Source organism: Perissodus microlepis, chromosome 5 (genome assembly GCF_051167445.1).
Source record: "Perissodus microlepis isolate ML-2025 ecotype Zambia chromosome 5, ASM5116744v1, whole genome shotgun sequence".
Taxonomy (NCBI): Eukaryota; Metazoa; Chordata; class Actinopteri; order Cichliformes; family Cichlidae; genus Perissodus; species Perissodus microlepis.
The window spans coordinates 5777482-5798895 of NC_140465.1; the positions used below are offsets into that span (position 1 = coordinate 5777482).

The window sequence follows — 21414 nt, forward strand, 5'->3', positions numbered from 1 at the left end:
AACGTAAGCTGAATATGTGCGGACATTCATTATAGCCGAGAGGTGGTGCAACTTTTTTTTTCCCCCCATCTCAAGGGCCCCGGCTGCAGCTAAATTTAAGCTCTACTCTGCAGGGTGTGCACTCATTGATGTTGAATAATGCACTTTCCATTCTTTGCACAATGTCACACCGAACCCCGTCCGCTAACAGTAAAGCTAGCAGAAATATAAAGAAAGGAAGCACCAGTGACGCCGTGCTCACACACTGACCTTGTCAGATGCTTGCTCGAAGAATGAACTTCCATCTCGTTGCTTTTGAACTCGTTCAGCTCCTTCCGTATCGCCGCCTGCGAAAACAAAAGCAACATCAAGCGTGAGCCCAGGTGTGCCCTCCCTCGAAACCCAAACGCGGTCGCTCAGGTGGTGGAGCTCAAATTAGGAGGGAACATCTGTTGTTTGGGCTCAGATTATGTAAGCTTACATGGGTTTTTAGGAAGTGAAAAAACAAGTGAAAGTGGCCCAAACTGAATGCAAATAAATGCACATTAATGGGAAACCAGGAGCAACAATATAACCATCTTCCTCCTCTCACCCCTACCAGTCACAACAGTTGGGTGACCCTGCCTGAGTATGGTTCTCTTCCTGTTAAAAGGGAGTTTTTCCTTCCCATTGTTGCCAAGAGCCAACTTATAGTTCTGACTGTTGGTGCTCTGTCTGTTATTGGAAGGTCGTTACTTTACAGTTTAAAGCACCTTGAGGCAACTGTTACTGTGATTTGGTGCCATATAAATAATTTGAATTGATCTGAATTATGTGATGGATTAACCAATTGCAAATTATACATTTATGAATATTTATTGGGTCAAGAAGAAACACTGTCCAATAGGATCTAATGATTGGCAATCATCCAACAATCAAATACCGGATGCTAAATCATCTTTTTAAGACTTATAAATACCCTCCAAAAAGGGGACAACACAACAATTAAACCCAAAAAGAAAAAAAAAAGGTGGACGTTTAAAGACTCTGTGCTTTAAAAAAAAACAACAGTGAAGAAGTTTCAGCTACCTTGTCAGCAGCTGACAGTCTGGTCCAGGGCTTGTCGGCTCTCCTGTCATAGTCCTGAGCTTTGGCCACTTCCACATAGTCGCTGAAACGAATTAGGATCTTTCTGTCCCGCAACTCATCTACCGTTGGCCGCTGGTTCAACTGGAAAAAAAAACAACCAAATGGTTTCAGCTTATTGATGCAATCAATGGAATTGGTGATAGAAGCTAAATATTTTTTATAAAGCAACAGTGAGTGTGCTGTTGGGGTTCCTGCGGTGAACCCAAACATGGGAAATTCTTACCTTTCTGTTCAGCCGCTGTTTGATCTCCCTCCTCTCCTCCTGCTCAGTCTGGTCATTTCTCTCTGTTGACACATGAAAGGACAAACATTAGATGTGAAAAATGAGGCAAAATGATAGACGCTCAGGTAATCTGTCTGTGATTAACAGAGCCAGTGTGTCTGATCCTCCTTGCAATCAATATCCCCTAGTGAGCCAGCGTGCAGCAGCGCTCAGGAGAAGAAGGAATGCAAGTCAGTCAGAGAGCGAGACTGGAGCAGATTAGGCCTCTAATAGGATTCATCTTTATTATACAGCCCAGAGATCCCTCGATGTCACTTCATTTATTTTTAATCTCTTGTTTCATTTGAAATTTTGGTCGACTAGTCTGGCAGCTTAAAGCGGGGCTGGCACCTGAGCGCATTTCTTTCTTTTTCATTCAACAGGAAAACACGATTACAAATATTAAAATTTTTTGAATGTTCTGTGCTAGACAGTGCGTGTCCTCATGCCAAAGGGGTAGCTGTTTGGCTTAAACACATGCTCCTGTGTGGAGAGAGAAAGGGGCAGCTGTCGAGGGCTCACAGGTGGCTCAGAGACACACAGATGTACAAAATCTAGGTCTCCTCACACACTCTTTCATAAGCGTTCTGTTGGGACTAATTCCACTGCTTGGAGCGCTACAATCAAACAATTTCTTGCTGCAAAAATGCAGTTAGAACCACACTGAAGTATGTTCTTATTACTGGGACTGCACAGGAACAATTTCCACATAATACGTCGACACTGTGTAATCAGAGGGGGACCGTTATCTGCTGAAAAAAGAGAATTTGGCCATGATAACTACAGCCTCCTACAAACAAAAAGCAGAGCTGCCATTCTCAATTCAATTCAATAAAACTTTATTGATCCTGAAGGTTGACCCCGAAGGAAATTGGGTAATGACTGATTATGAAGCTTTCCGTCATTATCCACTTATTTAAAAATATTATCTATTTGTCCATGTGGCATCAGAGTCCAAAGTAACTTATTAAAGTGGTATTAAAGATATATGAAACGACCAAAATCTGAAATAAATAAGAAGTGGACCATTAAGTCAATGTAAACTCAGGGAGCACCTGACTGTAATATTACAATTAGGATCAGAAACTTCGTTTTTTAAGATGCAGGCCTGCCATGAAGTGGGAGTGGAAAGCTCCGTGGATGCTCGCTTTACTTACGCTTCAAAATGTTCCGGCTCTCCAGCTCCTCCACTGCCGGCCTCTGGCTCAGTCTCCTGCGGAAAAACACCAGAATTACGTTCTGGACCATGTTTTCCTCCCACAGCACCCGTTAATAGTCTTTTCAGTCCTTTCACTGCTACTAGCACTTGGCGCGCTTGTGCCGGTGCGCAGAGCGCCGAGATCCGCGCATCCAAAACGCGTTCCACCTCGAGTCCGACGCGTTGCTCGTTTTGGTCTTTGAAGTATTACAACTCCACATCGGGAACTCAAAGTCAGGCCCCGCGTTTCGCAGCTCCGTGGGAAGGAAATAATGTGAGATTGTCCCTGACAAAGCTGCTCCGTTTGGAGGCTGCTCGAGCAGACGCTGAGTTTAGAGAGCGAGGAGCGCTGGTTGGCTGCTCGGTGGAGTCCCCGCGGATGAGGAGAGAGCTCTGCGATGCGCGCTGAGTGGACTGAGAGTGGTGCAGCACCGCCTGCCTCCTTTTTAGCTCACTACTAATGTGAAGGGGTGGGACTGAGGAGATTCCCTGTGTACCCACTCACACGCAACACACGCACACACACAGACGGCTGCGATGAAGCGAGCTGTTCTGTATTGAAACACGTTTACAGGATCAGGGGCATTTCCAGGAATTTAACATGGGGTGGTAGAGGAGCATCAGCGAAAGAAGGGGCTTAGAAGAAATATATAACAAAAGGGGAAAAAGGAAACTTACTGCCTAAAATTTAGTGGACAATTTAGCAACTAACAATGAGGTATTTTCTTTTATGGACAGACTAAATACGCGTTAGTAACGACATTTAAACGACAAAAAAAAAGCTATAAAATGCAGATCTGTTAGTTTATTCTCATTAACTGTTTTATTTTTTGTAAGGTAAAGATGCTACAGCCATACAGAGAAAATCCCTCTGAGCAATCACTTGGGACAATGGGAAGGAAAAACTCCCTTTTAGCAGGAAGAAACTTCCGGAACCAAATTCAGAGAGCGGTTGGGAGCGCAGGACAGGCCTGAAACATTTATTTAGCGCAAGAATTTCAGAAAACCGTGAAAGCTTAACCCCATTTGAAATCCTAAAATTGTGCGTTCTGCCCACTTCTTAAGACTTTTTCATTTTCAGCAAAGAAATGTAAGACAAAGGAAATATCCCCACTGTTGACAACCTCCAAACAATACATTTTTTGGCATTTTTTTTTCCCAATAAATTCATTAAATAAGTAACTGTTCTGCAATTGACTGGCCTAATCAGTCCAGCACTAACAATGCAGTCATGTGGGCAGATGCTCAGCCCTACATACAAGCTGTACTCATGTGTTAATTCCTTGCAGCTTTTGAGCAGTTTGACAGACTCAGATTTCTACACCATTCAACATCATTTGATGTTTGTGATTCCCTTCTATCATACATTTCCGCCCTGCTACCTATACATATGCAGATTCATAGAAAATGTTCATTTTTTCTGATTCTGTTTACATTTAGTTCTTTCAAAATAGGCTCAAGGTATTAAAAAGAAATCCTTGTTGGCTTCTACTGCTCTTTGCATATGTAGGACAGCATTAACAGACTGTCCAGCTGCTCAGAGGGGAAAAAAAAATCCAGATGTAACAGCAGTTACAGCCACTAATGTGATGCAAAGTGATCCTGAACACTGCGCGGGGAAAAAGCACCTTCCCTCATTTAGCAAAAGGTTAAACTCTGCTGTCCCACCTTGTGTACAAAATAGCGCATCGCTGACCAAAGATTGTCTGAGGGAAGATAAGTCACCGTGTGGCACAGTCATAGCAAGCATTTACATACTGTACTCCTATCACTTCCAACAGACACATCGAAATCTAGCTGATGCAGTCAGTTTTCACGTCTCCTTAATCCAGTTCAACTGTCATTCATATCATATTAACGATTAAAAGCAGCCAACTTAAGTCAAAGTTCAGTAAATACCGGGGATCTCTGGCACAAACATGAATCAGTGATTACTTTCAAATTCTGTTTTGAGTGCGTTGGGTAGCTGTTACTGTATCATGGTAAATGCATCATGTATGTATCAGAGTAGGACTGTGCAAAAGTCCTTGTACTTGACCATTTTCAGAGGTTTTGTTTGTTTACCAACTTAACACTAACCTATGAGTCATTCAACCATAAAAAAAAGGCATCAGACTCAAGGAATGAATCAATGTTTGTCTACACATAACAGACAACTTAGCAAAGAATCAGTTTTAAACAGTATCTTTAGACACTTTGTAACCATCAGTCTGTCTCATCATTCATTCTGTATTTCTGTACCTGAATCTATGGAAAATGCCGCAGATAACACAGTCTGACAGGCATAAACTAGTATTTTTTAACCCAATGAGATATTAGCTGAAAATTTGGTATATCTTAGCATGGTGTGCATTGTGTCTTTAAAAAATGTGAGGAAACTGGAAAAGCGGAGGTCAAAAAATGCACCGAGCAAATAACAGAAAAATTTCACAAGCTGCAGAATTTGTAGTGCAGGCCTAAAATAAGCCCGTCCTGTGATGGCGTCAGCTGTAACTGGGATCTCAGACGACTAGCAATACAGGACCACAGACGTGGCGGCACTGGAGGCCTGCAAGGAGTCAGCGTGCTAAATGGAGCTGAGCTGTACTTGGATGTGTGGCGTGCAGCACAAAACCGTTCAGGTCAGCATCACTTCCCTTGGTTCGCGGAGCAAGTCATATGAGCTGCAGCAGGCGAAGGGGTATTAGATGTATTTTGCGTTAGAAAATTTAGGTGCAGTGGATTAAAATCAAATACTTAATGCAAGCTGCATAAAAGCACAAGTGAGTCAGCCTGTTTGTGTATTTTGCCAAAAAAATCCTAATGGGCTATTAGTCACAGACTCCTGCAGCGTTGTGAGCTTCACAAGTGCTCGCCCACTCTGTTTGGGCAGAGGTAAAAGTTCCTTGTTTGTTGAAGAACTCACAAGCATGTCAAAGCGATGAGCCGCCTGTAAGAGCAGGGGCTGATGGGAATGTCAGCCCATAAAAAGTGGAGGAGAATGGGATGAGTCAGGCGCCACGGGCCAGGCGGCGGCCTGCTACTGCCCACTGAGGTGTGTCCTAATCCCTCGCTCCTTCCCCTCAGTGAGAGAGCCCGAGGACAGCGGTGCCACACTCGGATGTGGAGTCTGAGTGAGCCCAGGATGGCCCCGGGGACCGAGGAGGTGGGGGTGGGGGCTTGTTGCTAAAGGAACCTTCTTTGTACCAGAAGCTCAATATTTATGTAACGTGGTTGTGGAGGACTCTGTTGTGTTTAAATGTTGACCTGGATATCTCTCTCTGTTGCTAGGTCCATCAAATATGAACGACTTTGAGGTCAGTCCTAGTTTGGTCAACAGTATATTCCATTACTGAGATCACTTCAAACTGAAACTCTATAACCTCTTAATTCAAGTTAGAGCAAAGCTCCAGTAAATAATTCAAACATCCACCAACTACCTTGTAAAGTTATTTTTCTCCTCAAAGCCTTGCTGTGCTATTGATGATCTATGAATGGGAGGCATTCAAACACTCCAAGACCAAGAATCAATTCTTTATCTAGACAGTTGTTGATCTCCAAGGCTTTGCCCTTTTCTTCAGGTCCACAGATCAAGCGAAGGATGATTTGTCGCTTTTGAACAACCTGCTGGGAGCACAGTGTGCAAGAAACCATTTTATAATAGCTCAGTCTCTCTACAGGTTACTGTACATTGGCTATACACTTTCCACAATGAAGGCAGAACAGCATGAAATCAACCAAACCCTTCCGAACTAAATTCATTCTCAATCATTTCACTATCCCAGATCAGGTCCCGGGTGTGTAAAATGAAAACAAAGAGCCTTGTGATTCACACGGGACAAACCGATCCTTGTAGCAAAGCTTCCATGTTGATACCAAAACTGATGGTGACAGGTACGCAACAACTTCTGTAGGTATTCTTGATTATATTTTAGCGCTTGTCATTTCCTGTAAAATGACTAATTATCCTGCAGGACGCAGTGTTGCATCCTGATTTGACACGAAACACATATGAATATGTGTCAGCAGATAGCCTTCACTTGTTTAAATTGTTGTACTCTGTTTGCAATAAACAACTCGTGGTAAATGCAGGAAGCTGCCATGACAATAGAAACATGAGCTTTTTTTGGTGGCATTCTGTGACCTGGTGTTGGCACAACAGATAAACTGACCATATATAGTAAAGTGTAGTGGAGATGTTATGTAAAAGGGCAAAGAAATTAGGGTTAAACTAAGTGACTGAAGTGACCAGTTGAAGGAAAGAATACACTAGCTGACATATGACCTTCTTAAGCCTGGAAAGTCCACATGTGATCAAAAGTTAATACAGTTAATGTCGGCAAGTGAACATGCTCACAAAGCATGTTTAATGTTTACTTTGGTTTAAGACCAGATATCTGCAAAATCACATTCAAATCAGCTTCACCTGTGTTTTTCACTAATTAGCAAAGTTTAGCACGCTAAAATTAACAAAGTCCAGCCAATCAAAAACAAAGGTAAATATTGACATGAATGTGGTGCTAGATGAAAAGTTAAATAAGGCAAACACATTTAACCAACTTAAAAAGAACCATTTAAACATCACAGTTTAGACAATATAAATGTCTTTGCCAAGTTTTCACTGTCCATGAGACAAAATAATACTGACACAGCCATAGCAAGCCATGAAATAAGTGTAAAAGAACATCGAGACGAGTGGTGATAGACAAACTAGCACACCAACATCTTAACTACAAGCATGGTTAAAATTCTTTATCTGATTTTCTTTAGCAATGGATATCCATTAGTCAACGGAGCAGATGTAAAAATCTATTTCTGATTCTGTTTGCATAATGACCAGTCTAACAGTCAACTTGAGGACCACAATCAGTCCTAGATACTGCATGTACAAAGGCCAGACTGTAACAAAACAACTACACTCTATTCTCTATGGCTGCAGTTGTAGCAGTGGGTGACAGGCAAATAAAAATAGCTGTATGTCACATCTTTGATCGTCAGCGATCTAACCCTAATTTGGCGTGAGGCTGAAAAGAAAATCAACCAGTGTTCAGAGTGGGTGCAAAGGCTTTCAGACTTTTGGCATTTCAATGAGAGGGTTCTCACAGCTAGAACTCTAGAGGGGGAAAAAGCCATTGTATAACGTTAATTACTGCTTGTGGGACAGGGATGGTCTACAGTGGTGACAACATGTAATTTGAGGATTTCGCTTTATGCCATATATGTGCAGGCTGTGTCATCCGGTGCTTACGTCTACCCAACTGTTTTACAGTATCTGCCAACTCCAGCCCTGTAACTGGAGTGATGCCCGGCTGTGATGCTGCTCACTATAAAGACACAAATAGAAACCGGAGGGGCACATTCTGAGAAAAGAGTCCCTCGTGTGAAACCACAAAAACGAGAACTACACACTGGCTTCATTTTTTTAACACCTCAGCTGACTACAAAAGTAAAGCGATGGCTCGAGGAGGGTGGGTCAGCTGGCTTTTGTCTCTGTAAAGTTGACCAGGGTTCTTTATTTTCAAACCGTACACTGTGATGTAATGTGGTAATGGGGTCTGATTTCTGGAGTTTGAGGAGAGGTCAAGTAGTCTGATTATGGGAGCGATGGTAGGAAGTGTTAATTATCACTGGCCAATTCACTAATCAACCTCCTCGAAATTTTTCATATTTTCCACAGCACTGACAAAAGTTGACGTGAGGGTTCCCGATGCTATAAACGGACCAAACTTCAGTCAGGAGAACAACTGAGATAATCCATCCACAATAAGAGGTTAGTCACTAATTTACTGCTGACAGTCTGACAGTGATCACTGCCTTTAACAAAAACAAAACAAAACAAAAAAAATTAATTAATTAATATTTTAGGGGCTTGTTCAGATTAAATAGAACAAGATGCAAAGCATTAAAACATGTTAAAAAGACAACAACCTTAATAAACGCAGAGTAGTTTGGACCCAGAAGCAGAGTTCATGCATCATCACTTAAACACCGGGTTGGCATCTCTGTCACTGCTCTCAAATGGTTTTTACTCTGCTGACATTCAGAAGCCATGTTAATAAATATGTCGTCTTCTGCTCCTCTTGTATATGGGGTCCCTCATGTGTCGTTCTTTGGACCACTGCTTTTTTCATTTTATGTATTACTGCTGTCTTGTGTATTTATTCATATTATTTGTATAACTGGAGGGCCTTACAATATAAAGCGCCTTGAGGCAACCACTGTTGTGATTTGGCACTATATAAATAAAATTGAATTGAACTAAGAGCTTCGAAAGCATCTCCCACCATTGCTATGCTGAGGATACACAGCTCTATTTGTCTATTAGGCCTAACAACCCTTAGCAGCCTCTCCTACCTTAGCGAATGCTTTATTGCTATTACTAATTGAATGCCGTAAAATGGCCTCATTCTCAATCCTGTCAAAAATGAAGATCTTGTGTTTACTCCTGCTGTCGCGTCTACAGAGGTCAGTTATTACATCAAACTCCTTGCAATCAAGATAAATTCATCTGCTGTGAATCCAGGCTGCCGCTGAGATCTTATTCTACACCTTATTCATCTCCAACCATCAGATCTGAGTCTGTGGATTGTTCTACACCGTGAGGCTGTTGCATCTATATTTTAGAACAGCCTTCCTCAGTGCTTTCTTTAAACAGGTTCATGTTTCCTTCACGTTTCCCACATTATTTGCTGGCTAGAGTTCACATCTAATGTATGTATGGAAGTATGCACGTAGAAACAAATGTAAGGTATGTTTTCATCTAAACTGTGAAGCACTTGATAACTGTGTGCTTTAAAAACTGCTACACAAATAAAGTTATTATTATTGTCATCAGGAAACCCTGAGTTTCTGCGTGCTTCACCACGCAGGCCAACCTCCGGTAGATCACACGGGTTCTTGTTTAGTTTGTCATTTCTCCGTGCAGTGTAGAAATAAGGCTGTTTGTCGTCTAAATTCCTCGAGTGCTCTGTGCTGACTGGACGCACGGGCACCATAACACCTGCTACAATATTCTCTGCACGCACAACTGATGAAACAGTCAGGGTTATTCCTGAATCTCTGGAACTCCACCATAACAGGTTGTAGCCAATATCCAAAACTTACCGACTTCGGCCAAACAAAGAGACGTAGAGTCATTGAATCAATCGAGTGACTCAAGAATGCAACGTCCATTTTGGCCCAACGTCCACATGTTGCTGCAGAGTCTGAATTCTATGCAAATTCACTTTTTTAAGAAGCTGTTTTATAAGTTTTTGGTATAACATTTGCACTCCCTTCATTTTGCTTCTACACCTTTATATGCTTTACTATTATATCAATAACATGTGTCTAGCTAATGTTAGACACAGTTCTTACAGCTCTTTGGTGCCCTCCGGTATTTAGGCTTTGACTGAATCCTTACTTCTACTATCATACATGCAGTCCTGTGTTATGATAATATTAACAAGAAATTCATGTCATGACATAAAAACAGCTTGCTGTTTAAATATGAAACAGCTTGTTACAAAAACAACTATAGCAACATGTGATTTCTATACACGAACAAGGACAGTTCTAGAGGACAAAGGACACTTGATGACATTGCCTGCACAGTTCAGCAGAAAATTTGCTCCAGTGAATAAAACATCTTATCTTTTGCAGGTCAAACAGTCCCAAACGAGATAAGAGCAGATAAAAGAAGAGTGACTGGTCACACTTATTAGTTATTTTTCTTTCCTGAGGTTTGGACATTTGGAACTGCTGGAAATGTTTTTTTGCATCACGTACACTGCACAACAAAGCAGCAGGCCTTGCTTTTGTCGACTGCACTCTTCGCTGCTGTGAAAGTCCTCAAGACTCACACACTTCTGCTTCTAGGAAAGTAATCTTTTTACCAAGCAAACTTTTTTTTCTTGCCTGCAGGACAGAAAAAAAAAAAAGAATAGGAGTGAGGGGGGAAACCCAAGGAAAGCAATCATTAATATTTCATGTCGGCTGAAACAGATTATAAAACTGAAAGTTTTCTCAGCTGCAAGGAAGAGCAGCCTGCTGCCATCTGACAGCCTCGGTTGCCTGGAAACTGCTATTGTGTCAAATGCAGCACATGGTGATATCATTTGAAAGGAAATCCTTTTATGTCAGTGGAATGATTAAATTAAGCCCAGCTTTCTCAGCTCTGGCACTCGAACGCTTGTCTCTCTTTACTTTGTGGACTCTAGCTCTGTCCGAGGGTAATGATTGCCCACTAAAGTGATCACAGATAGATAATAAATACACTGTGGAAATGAGGTGTACTTGAAACTCCCAGCACTGGGATTCCTGAATGATAACACTGTTGTCTTGCAGTCAGCTGCTGTGTGGCCAGTAGAGCTCAGAGTTATTTATAGCAGTTCCGCACAGCAGCTGTGCTTAGTTACTCCATCCTACTTCACACAGTGAGATGTGGTGTCAGCAGAAATTGGTCTCTGTGCCACAAATATCCAATTATTGGTTTCTCTGTGGCTCTGCAGAAGGAGGCATATACTGAGTGGGCTCCTGTCATCATCACCATTACTGCTACTGCTGTGTCTTCCTTCCTTCTGCCTTCCTCTTCCTTTAGCATAACTCTTAATTTGAAATACCCCAAAGAGAGCAGGCGTGCTGAGTGGAGTTTTATCTCCACAGACATTTTCACTGAGGATGACCCCACAGCAGAAATAATCCTGTTAGCTGAGCTAACGAGCATGGCTGAGGAGGTTAATACTGCTGTGCTAAATTATTTCAGCACAAATTTGAATTGCAAAGACAAGAAGTGTTCTTATAAGAAGCAGTCACATTCATTGATATAATCTTGTTATGTCAGCTCATCTTGATAGTTTAACTAGTTGTATGTGTGTACACTGAACCCTGGAAGTCAGGAAGGCGAGAGCATCCAACAGTGATGGGGTCAGTCTGTTGTTTCAGATAGTGGTTTGTCTTCTTTGACCTTTGGATCTCGACACAGTAAATGACGTGTTCGAACTCATTGCAGCAGGAAGGCATTTTCTTATTGATTCCAGCTGGAGACACAAATCCCCTCTGGGGTTGCATCCGGTGTAAAACTGTGACAAATCAAACATGCCGCTGTGGCAACCCCTTGTGACAAGGGAGCAACCAAAAGTAGCAGTGCTATTAATTATAGATGGATAGTTTTCAAACACTTAGCTGTCTAGCTAATGAAAACGACAACTCAACAGGCCAGTGCTACAAATGATCTAACACCGGCTTTAACGCATCAGACCTCATCAGAACACAACCTGCTTAAAGATACACACATGCCGCTTTACTGTACCCATTCACACAAACAATTTTTTTCCTATGCCTAAATGCTATTTAACATTCACACACACATTCACAGCAACTCAACCCACCAACCTTCTGATTATTAGACCTGCGATCCCACACAGAGGGTAAAAGAACTTCCAGCCTTTTACGTTTAGAGTGATACAGAGTGCTAAATACGTGTTTTTGCTAATAGTAAATCATCCTTATTCATAATCAAACAATATAATCAAAGTACAAGTCTAATCGATATATTGAATGAATAAGAAAAATGGTTCTAATATCTGGATTGTATTGGAGGTGCCGGGTCAAAGCTCCGCAGAGTAAATAAAGCAGAGTATGGTTTGAAGGTAAAAGCCTGTGATGGGTAAGTTCTGTGCAGTGGTTCTCAGTGAGATCCACCCCTCTCTTTTCACATCTGGATTAGGCAGATGAACACAGTCCATTTGTTTATCCCCCATGAACATTATTGTGCACATATACATTACTGCCTTTTCCTGCATGGTCAGCTCCAGGGCCAGTCACATCACAGGTGCACACAAACAAACAATGGATGTAAAAACTCGCCCTCCTAAAAGCAGCAAAACACTCCCGCAGGGAATTCAGGTCACTGACGCTTCAGGCACTTTTTTCTAAGTCATCAGATGCATGATCACTACCCTCTCATGACCTTACACGGTCTGCAGAAGGGCTGCAGCACAATCTCAGCAGTATGATAAAAGAAGTGTTTACAGAGTCACATTTATGTAAGCAATGATGTCCTCAGCTGAGGGCACAGGCTGAGGGTGCCTGCATAAAAGCCTGCACAGGACAGAGGACAGAGGTGCAGGTCATGCAGTAAACTGTGGTCTGCTCTCCAAAAATAGAACAACACAGAGGGCAATGGTGTCAGTTTGATCAGAGAGAAATGACCAGCAGAGAAAGCACAATCTATTTATCTGCGGGGCCCGGGTTAAAGGAAAGGGAAGCTGGGCTCTGACGTAGACAAGCCATTGATTATGGGTGCCGCTGCAGCATTTCGCCACTGAGAGCTAAATTTAGAAAGAGAGGGTTCCCTTCTGCTATCCTGGGCCAGCCTGCTGCTCTGCATTCTGCTGCAGAGCGCCGTGCTTAAGTAATGCAAATCAATGCAACATGGTCTGTGCGCTTCGGTGAATATCAGTGCATGTGTTGCATCACAGCACACATGAAAATACAACAATGCTCTCACACATTCTGTGCTGACTGTCTTTAAAGACAACAATCCTGATTCAGGGTTGTCAGTCTGAGACTGTTTCGTGACTTAATGAGCCTTCTACGATGCTTAACAGCAATGCAGAGTTTCTTAACTGGATTGAAACCGCCATAATGTAGTTAATGCATTCCTCCAAAAAGCATATGTGTAAAGGAACAGAGCTGTGAAGTGGGAGGAACTATTTCGGGAATCCCCGGGTCTATCCGTTTTCTCCCACAGATAGGTGACTCAAAGTTGCACCACTTCTACTGCTTGGATCTGCTTTACACTCTGCCTGTTTACAAAGCTGGTATGAAAACAATATATCAGCAATGACTTGCATTTTGGTAGGAAACATTCAAACACCAAGCTAGATTACTGACATAAGTTCTGCAGCCTGCTATTTGTTTAATCTTACAGCATTTGCCAATGTATATATTTACAAAGCAGCTATAAAATTTTTAGTTATAAAAACAAAAACATTTTGAGGTGGTTTAATGTGACTCCAGTTAGATTAAACTGCATTTCAGCCCTGACGCTCATGCTACTCAAATCAGATTTGTGCATCTTTTGCATCGGTTGCCAAGCAAAATTCAGCAATGGCGTCACAATCAGAGCAGGAGAATCCAAAGTGCTGCAAGTAAAACCTAAGGAGGGCGACACAGAGAACAGCAGTGTGTGGACAAATGCTAAAAACTGTGTGTACACACAAAGAAGAATCTGCACTACACTGCAGGGTAGTGGACTAGCAAAAGAATGGGCAATACACAATTAAACACATATGCAATGGGAGTACAAAACTTTTTCTTTTTTTTTGGGGGGGGGGGGGCACAAACATCTGTGGGGAAATCTTGAATTGTTTGCATGTAGGACAAACCCCGATAAACTACGTTAGAGGAACCTGGTGTTGTCACCAGCACACCTGGGCAGATGTGTAGTTAAAAGTATATTTTTAACACAGCAATGGCTATAGATAGGTTTCTGATATCTAGACACATTAATCCAACCTGAATACTTCCCAATAACAGCGTGAACAGTGTTTCCTAAAGAATCTGGCATGAGGAATTAGTCTGGTTTTGCCAAAGTGCTCTGAATTTCTTCACTAGGGTGGAAATCTTTAAGTGATAAACAAAGTGTCATGATATGAATGCTATAGCTACATCATGCATTTACATTTCCTAGCACACACAACAACAACAACAACACCACAAACCCAAACAAGTCTTAGAGCAGTGTGTCTGCCTCCAATGGCAATTTATGGTTCTATCACACCAGAGTAAAAATAGAACAGCTATGAAAAAAGAAAACAAAAAACCTCAATGGTTGTCTGGTGATTGCATTTAATAACTGACAGCAAGTAGCTGCCTTCAACTCCAACTTCTGGGTGACCACTTTTGATCGCAAACAGATTGCACAGTTCATGTGGCGAGAAGGAACCCGTCTCCAAACAATTACAATCTGAAGGCAATCACTGTTAGACAGAGTGGTGAAGGTTTGCAAATACTTGCAGTTTCATTTGTAAACACAGCCTGCCAGCAAATCGCAGCCAATCTGAGTCTGTCTGCGCCAATAAGTGCAACTGGTCTGCAACTGTTTGCAGCTGGGGCCTCAACTCAGCTGGTTGCTAACTGACTGCATTCTGGATATATTCCTATATTAAAGCAAAGCTGGCGAGTGCCTAAGTCATTTTGCAGTTAAACTCCGTCACTATTTGAGGAGGAATTTCTGAATTTCTGAGGTTAAAATTTAAGATGTTTTGTCTGGACTCTGAATCTGATCTGAATCTACTGATTAACATCTCTGAAGCAACGGAGGGAACAGGATTGCAAGTTAACTGCACACTGTTGCAAAACTTCACAGTCTTCAATCGCTGTTGTCCCTCATGTGACTGAAGCATTAGGATCTAAAAAGGGAAAAACTTCAACAGTGTGAAGGTGGTTTAAGTACAAGAGGTCAGGCCTCAAAGAGCAAACTGTTGAGAACAACCAGGCTGTGAAGGAATAAGGAGGTACTGATTTGTGATCCAAATGTAATCAAATTACTCAACGGAACCTCGCTGGAGCACTCGCCATTTTCACGTCATATATCAGGACATATAGTGTGTGGCCTATACGTAACTGCAGAAAAGCAGGGCTGCAATCGACTGGTTAGAAAGTTCGATCCAAGACTCAACGTTCCAGGTAAAAAGACTTCCATAGTTACTTTACTGTGGTTACAATAAAACTATTTCCAGGGAAAACACTAACTAGGCTCCTTTTTTTTACTAATGTTTGACCTTTGCAGTGTCACTGGATATAATGCTGTGTCCCTGCTATTACACTACAACGGTGCTGCTGGAACCTTGTTTCTAAAGAGTCACGTTCATCAGGTAGTCTGTCACATGCAGCTGACTGAAAAGTTGAATCAAAAGATCTTTTATGTTGTTTCATTTTTCACTGTTAGCACTATTAAATGCTGCTGCTTGCACACTGCAATCATGATAAAATGTTCCAGATTTATTTTTAATATCGTGTGAAATACTGTTATCACAAATTTCCATGAAATATCGTGACGTAGTTTTAAGGCTATATTGCCGTCCTGGCTGAGCCTCTAGTATTTAGACCACAAACATGCCAAAACTGCAGGATTGCAGATAATTCAAACTTCTGTCTCTGTTGTAAATACTGACGAAACCATTAAACTCTCTCTGCAAACAGCTTAGCACGTTGCTATCACCTCGGCTTCATCTATGTATTGCTGAATAATGTCTGCTTCTCAAACCTGTCAAAATGTGTAGTGCAGTTCTGCAGCACCTCCTTACTCCTTATATCCGTACTGTATTGCATTTCTGAAAATGCAGTGTTGACTTCTAGGATACGTCCCTTTTTACACAAGCAAAACCTACTCTATAAAAACAATTTGAAAAAAATATCTAAAAATCACATTTAAATTCAGGACAAAGCCACTTTAAAATGTTGACTGGATCAGCTCAGGGCAACGTGCAGCTGTCTGTCATGTGTGCTGCTGCTCTGCAGATGACTCAAGGTGAGAACAACTGATTGTTCTCTGTCCCTAATGAAGGCTGTTCTGTTCCTGATGTTGCACAAACAGCTGTGCCTCCCAAGGCCCTTCACAGCTTCAACCAGGACACGCAGTGCTCAGCCACCTCCACAAACACAGCTCTGTTTGATTCAGCACGACTCACTCAATGCGACACATTAAGTGTGATTCACTCATCGCGGACACAATCACCGGTGCAGGATGGGTGTTTCAAGAGCAGGCACGGGAGAGGCCGAATCAGCGTTTGTTTACCGCTGTTGGGAGGGAGAGACTCATCACGTCCTGTGCCAGAAGCCCGTGGTCAGCGGGACGGAGACGCTCGCAGACAAACATACGGTTCTGTTGATCTAAACAATGGCACGCCTCAGCTGTCCGCAGCCCTGACTCAGTTCATGTGGATGAGTCCTGTTGACCAGCCAGTCTGGGTCAGAGCTGAGCGAGGCAGCACCTGTGAGAAAGCCTGCAAACACAGCAAAACTCTGCAGGCACTTAATGGCTTGGATGGGACACTTGTTACAGTCCATCTGAAATTGAAGATTACCTCAATCAATACATAAAAGGACATTTCAGCCAGGGTGCAGACAGTGCTGCCACTGTTTTTAACACCCAAGTGTCACTTTAGCTAGTTGAATGTTATAACTTCGCTCTCCTGTGAGGCTGGATGACAGAACAACAGCACAACTGAGCGCGGCCCACAGACTGGCTGGAACACTTTCTACACTGCCTCCATCGGCCAACAGAGCTCTCTGCAGGCAGACGGGCAAGCAGAACGCACTCGACCATGAGTATGACACTGCTTAAGCAAGCAGTATCACCTTTGGGGAAAGTGCTTCTCTTTTTACCATAAAGCAGCTGCCTTTGTTGGCTGTTTGTTACTGCAGTTGTGTAAGACCTTCCAGGTTTGTCACTGATAAAAGCTGAGGTTGCATTGGTATGTGTTAAATCACTGTCTGTAAATCAGAGGTCAGCCACTGAGATCAGAGAAATCCTCTGTACATAAGCAGACACAACACATGAGTACGTCTCTAAATGCTGCTGTTAGGCTCAGCTAGTCCCAAAAGCAGCAAAATAAAATGTATATTTTATGGAGTCTGGATGACGGCACCTACATAAAGCTTTCCTCTAATGTTCGGCAAATTCCACTTTGTGAGTTGGACTCTCTCTGCTCGACCTCGAGCTGCACATCTTTTGATATTTTCTAAAATTTTGCTGCTTAAGACTTCTAAAACCTGTGAACTGTGACACATACCATAACAGCTCTACAGACTGGCAGTGAAGTCACCGTTTTGGTGTCTGTCTTCACAGCTCAAAGGATTTTTCTGTCATCGTCTTGTGCTCTATTTATTTTTCAAGTACACCAGTGGCTTCCCCTTTCTTCTCGATGCATGCACTTCCTGCGCTTTGACTCTTTTTTTCATGGATGATCTGTTTTGAGGTCACAGCCAGCTCTCTGATCTTCATGTCAGTATAATTCAACTGCAGATTTTTACCAGCAGATAACTTTTGCACATCTGAAAAAGAAGGCTTAACACCCAGCTGGCTCTTTGTTTAAAATGACACAATGTACTTTACTATTCCTGCTTTTGGCTCAATGTCTCATTTGAATCATAAACTGTATATAAAAGATGGATGTAGCCAATTGTGACGTCACCCACTGGTTTTTGCACATTGCAAATTAAAGGTGCAATTTTATTTTCATGGTCATCAACTTGTTAGTTTTGCTCAGCCAGAACTAGCTGAGATAGATGAGGGTTTGAACTGCTACGTTATCAGCTATCTTGGGTATGCTTCTATTAAGGCCTGACTTGGACTTCTGCAGGGCAGCTTTGTAGATCCTGCTGATGTAACCTACACAAGTGGCTGATGTCATTTAAGGCACTGCCGGTTAATTATGTGTTAATTAGTATGTCGCCGCTCTGAGTGTTTATAGCTATGGCAGCCATGATAGAAATTAATAAAATGCTGGGAGGTTTTAAAAAAGGTGGTGAAAAAGTATCTGTGCAGAGGAATCGAGGGCGCTGAACAGGCGAATCACAGCAGACGCGTGCGGCGTCGACTGAGGTGTAGTTACACTTCGAGGGTTCAGCTGTAGGTCACAGTTTGGGGTTTCAGACACCACTACGGCATAAATTTCCCCACTCCACAGTCGTGTGTAATTTAAGTCCTAATACAAGTACAACAGGTTAGTTACAATAAAATGTACCTATAAGGAGAAATTATTTGGGATTAAGAGTGTAAACAGCTTATTCCTACGATAAAGAGAAGCATTTTAACAGGACAGTCTACGGAACCGACTCACTTTTGGATGAACTGAACTTGACCACAGGTTGCTGCTTGGTTCAGAAACATAATTTAGTACCTTTGGTGTATGTGGAGGCTTATATACTGTATAGAGCTGCAGTCACAAAACTAATCGCTGCAGTAATGTAGCACACAGTGAACTGGGTTTTATCAGCAGGAACCTTGGCTCACAACAGAGCAGCTGACCTCTGTCCTTACCTAACACAGTGCACACACTGTTCATACCCAGAGCCCCACTGTTACACTGTGCACTTATGACACACAATTGATCGCTTTCTGTTTTCATTATGCAAGAGTGATCAGGAGTTGACTTTATATAAGTGTTGCTTGGGGTCAAGCTGGGTCTCACTGCACTGCCCCCTGCAGAATAAAGACCACAGAAAGTTTAGGGGGAAAAAGTCCACGAAGCCTTTTTTGCTATTTTGCAGTTACTTGCTGAAATGTGTCTGTGCACATGGAAGGAGGCGTGCTTGGAACTAGTTTGGATTTGTGATAATTTCACGTATACTGCATGCAGGCATAGGAACGGTGCCTATCCAGACTAGCACGCAGCTGTGAAATGCGTCTGGTGAAAGCGCAGGAAAAAGGCACATTAAAAAGCATGATGCCAGGTTCAAAGGAGCTCATGAGAAGCATTATTTAGCCTGTCTGAATGTCTCCCTGCTTTACTCATCTCTCACAGTTACAAAGTTACAAAGCAGGGAGCAAAAGGCTTAGCTGTAAATTAATTAGGCTTCATCAAACACTCAGCGCCTTGTTTCCCGTCTCAGTGTGGGGAGATGGGAATGGAAAGCACCTCTCAGCTCAGACTCTTCATCTCTCTCATTAACTGCTCTGACCTGTGATGTGTTTGGATATGGAAGGAAATTACATCCAGGACATCAAGGGAGTTCACTGACTCCATGTGACGTTTCAGTTGCAAAAGCCTCTTGACTGTTAGTCTAATGACCATTTCTAGAGAAGCATTCAGATGGCAGGGTCAGAACTTGGCACAAACAACATGACAGGATGGATCCATCCTGCCCTGTATCAATGGTTCATGGTTGGTGATGGTGTAATGGCGTAGAGGAAATCTTCTCCACATTACGCTCACACAGTATTGTTGCCATCCATCCCTTTACGACCACAGTGCAGCCATCTCCTGACATGACAGCGAGTTCTCTGTACTCAAATACCCTCCACAGTCACCAGACGTCAATCCAACAGACCACCTTTAAGCCCCTAAACACATATTATTAAACAATGGGATATAATGCAACACATCCAGATCATACTTTACACCCGTGTTTCCCAACCTTTTAGAGCCACTGCACATATTTCACATTAGAAAAGTCACATGGCACACCACCAAACAAAAATGTTCCCGCGCACCAGGCTCGTTTGTCCCCAGCATACCTCTTTTGCTTTCTTCTGACCACTACTCATGCTAGGGCCTTCATCTGGGTCCGAACTTTCTCCAGGACCCAGGTCAGACTGACTACTTTTTCTTTTCAAATATTTATCTATTGCTATTACACGCTGCGTCGTCTCACAGCATAACTATTATGCAAGTTCTTCTTCATCTTCTTCTGTTAAACTGGCAGTTTGCAACCCATTCAATTAGAGCAGGTATGTAATTGTTCTGCGCGTTACTCACGCCGATCGCTCGAGTACTAATCAGGTGGAACCAGATAACTGATCATTTCTCCCGGCACACCTATGGGTCGCGGCACACTAGTTGGGAAACACTGGTTTAAAGTATGAAGTATTCATATTTAGAAAGCATCTTTATTGTATAAGACTTGAAATGCCCCTCATGTATGACAAACAACATTTTATTGCTTATTCAACATTTTAATCCATCGTGATCCTTATTTAACCTAAGATTAAAAAAACATCTGTGTGAACATGAATGACCCGATGAAGGAAACCACCTGACTCTGGTAAAAAATAGTTCCAGCAACACTTTAGACACACTAGAGTCACATTGGTATCCGCCGCTTAACTTCCCATTTATCGTCTGTGGTTTGGTTCACGGGCAGACTCCACAGTGAGAATCACCACAGTGTTTCTCATATCCTCCACAGATGAACCTCCAGTGATTTAGTCTTAGTCTTTGTCATAGAAAGCCAAGAATGTGGCATGGGAACTGAACAGTCCTTATAGTCAGTCTATAACAGCACAGTGTTACAATCAGTAAAGTAAACAAGTGCTTTTAAGAGAAATTTGTTGGATTGTAGCATTACAAATCAAGCGAAACTGCAACCACAAAGATTCCGGATCATCTCATAGAGGAACATACAACAACCTCGTTATGAAACACAGCAAACACAGAACAGCAGAGGCATTTATCTGAAGTACAATTAAAGCCTCCTTTCAGCAGTTTCTTTGTTCTGCTGAGAAATATGAATAAAATCAAAACAAAGAGCTCAAAGAAGCTAAAACTCTCCATAGAGCTGAGAGGACCTGTAAAGCGGCAGGATTCTCTGCATCACCATCATCATCACAATGCATATTACACATCACACGCAGTGGTCCGACCCATGGTTACTACAAACTGACTGATTACAGCACTAAACTGCTCTTAAAGGAGCCTGTTCAACAAAAGCAAACAGCATTACAGTATAACGCAGGTGCTTTATTAACTATTCAATTCAATTCAATTTTATTTATATAGCGCCAAATCACAACAAAAGTCGCCTCAAGGCGCTTCATAGATACAGAGAAAAACCCAACAATCATATGACCCCCTATGAGCAAGCACTTTGGCGACAGTGGGAAGGAAAAACTCCCTTTTAACAGGAAGAAACCTCCGGCAGAACCAGGCTCAGGGAGGGGCGGGGCCATCTGCTGCGACCGGTTGGGGTGAGAGAAGGAAGACAGGATAAAAGACATGCTGCGGAAGAGAGACAGAGGTTAATAACAGATATGATTCAATGCAGAGAGGTCTATTAATACATAGTGAGTGAGAAAGGTGACTGGAAAGGAAAAACTCAATGCATCATGGGAATCCCCCGGCAGCCTACGTCTATTGCAGCATAACTAAGGGAGGATTCA

At 42.4% G+C, this 21414-nt stretch overlaps 1 protein-coding gene across 3 annotated transcripts in view; it reads right to left on the minus strand.

Moving 5' to 3' along the window:
- phactr3b (phosphatase and actin regulator 3b) overlaps nt 1-21414 on the minus strand; it is a 59603-nt gene that overhangs the window by 737 nt on the left and 37452 nt on the right. For all 3 annotated transcript variants that reach the window (XM_084927502.1, XM_084927504.1, XM_084927503.1), the window contains exons 9-12: nt 2527-2582; nt 1331-1392; nt 1048-1188; nt 250-326 (exon numbers count right to left, since the gene is read on the minus strand). In XM_084927502.1, the coding sequence (XP_084783628.1) occupies nt 250-326; nt 1048-1188; nt 1331-1392; nt 2527-2582 (336 nt within the window). The remainder of the gene's footprint in view (nt 1-249; nt 327-1047; nt 1189-1330; nt 1393-2526; nt 2583-21414) is intronic.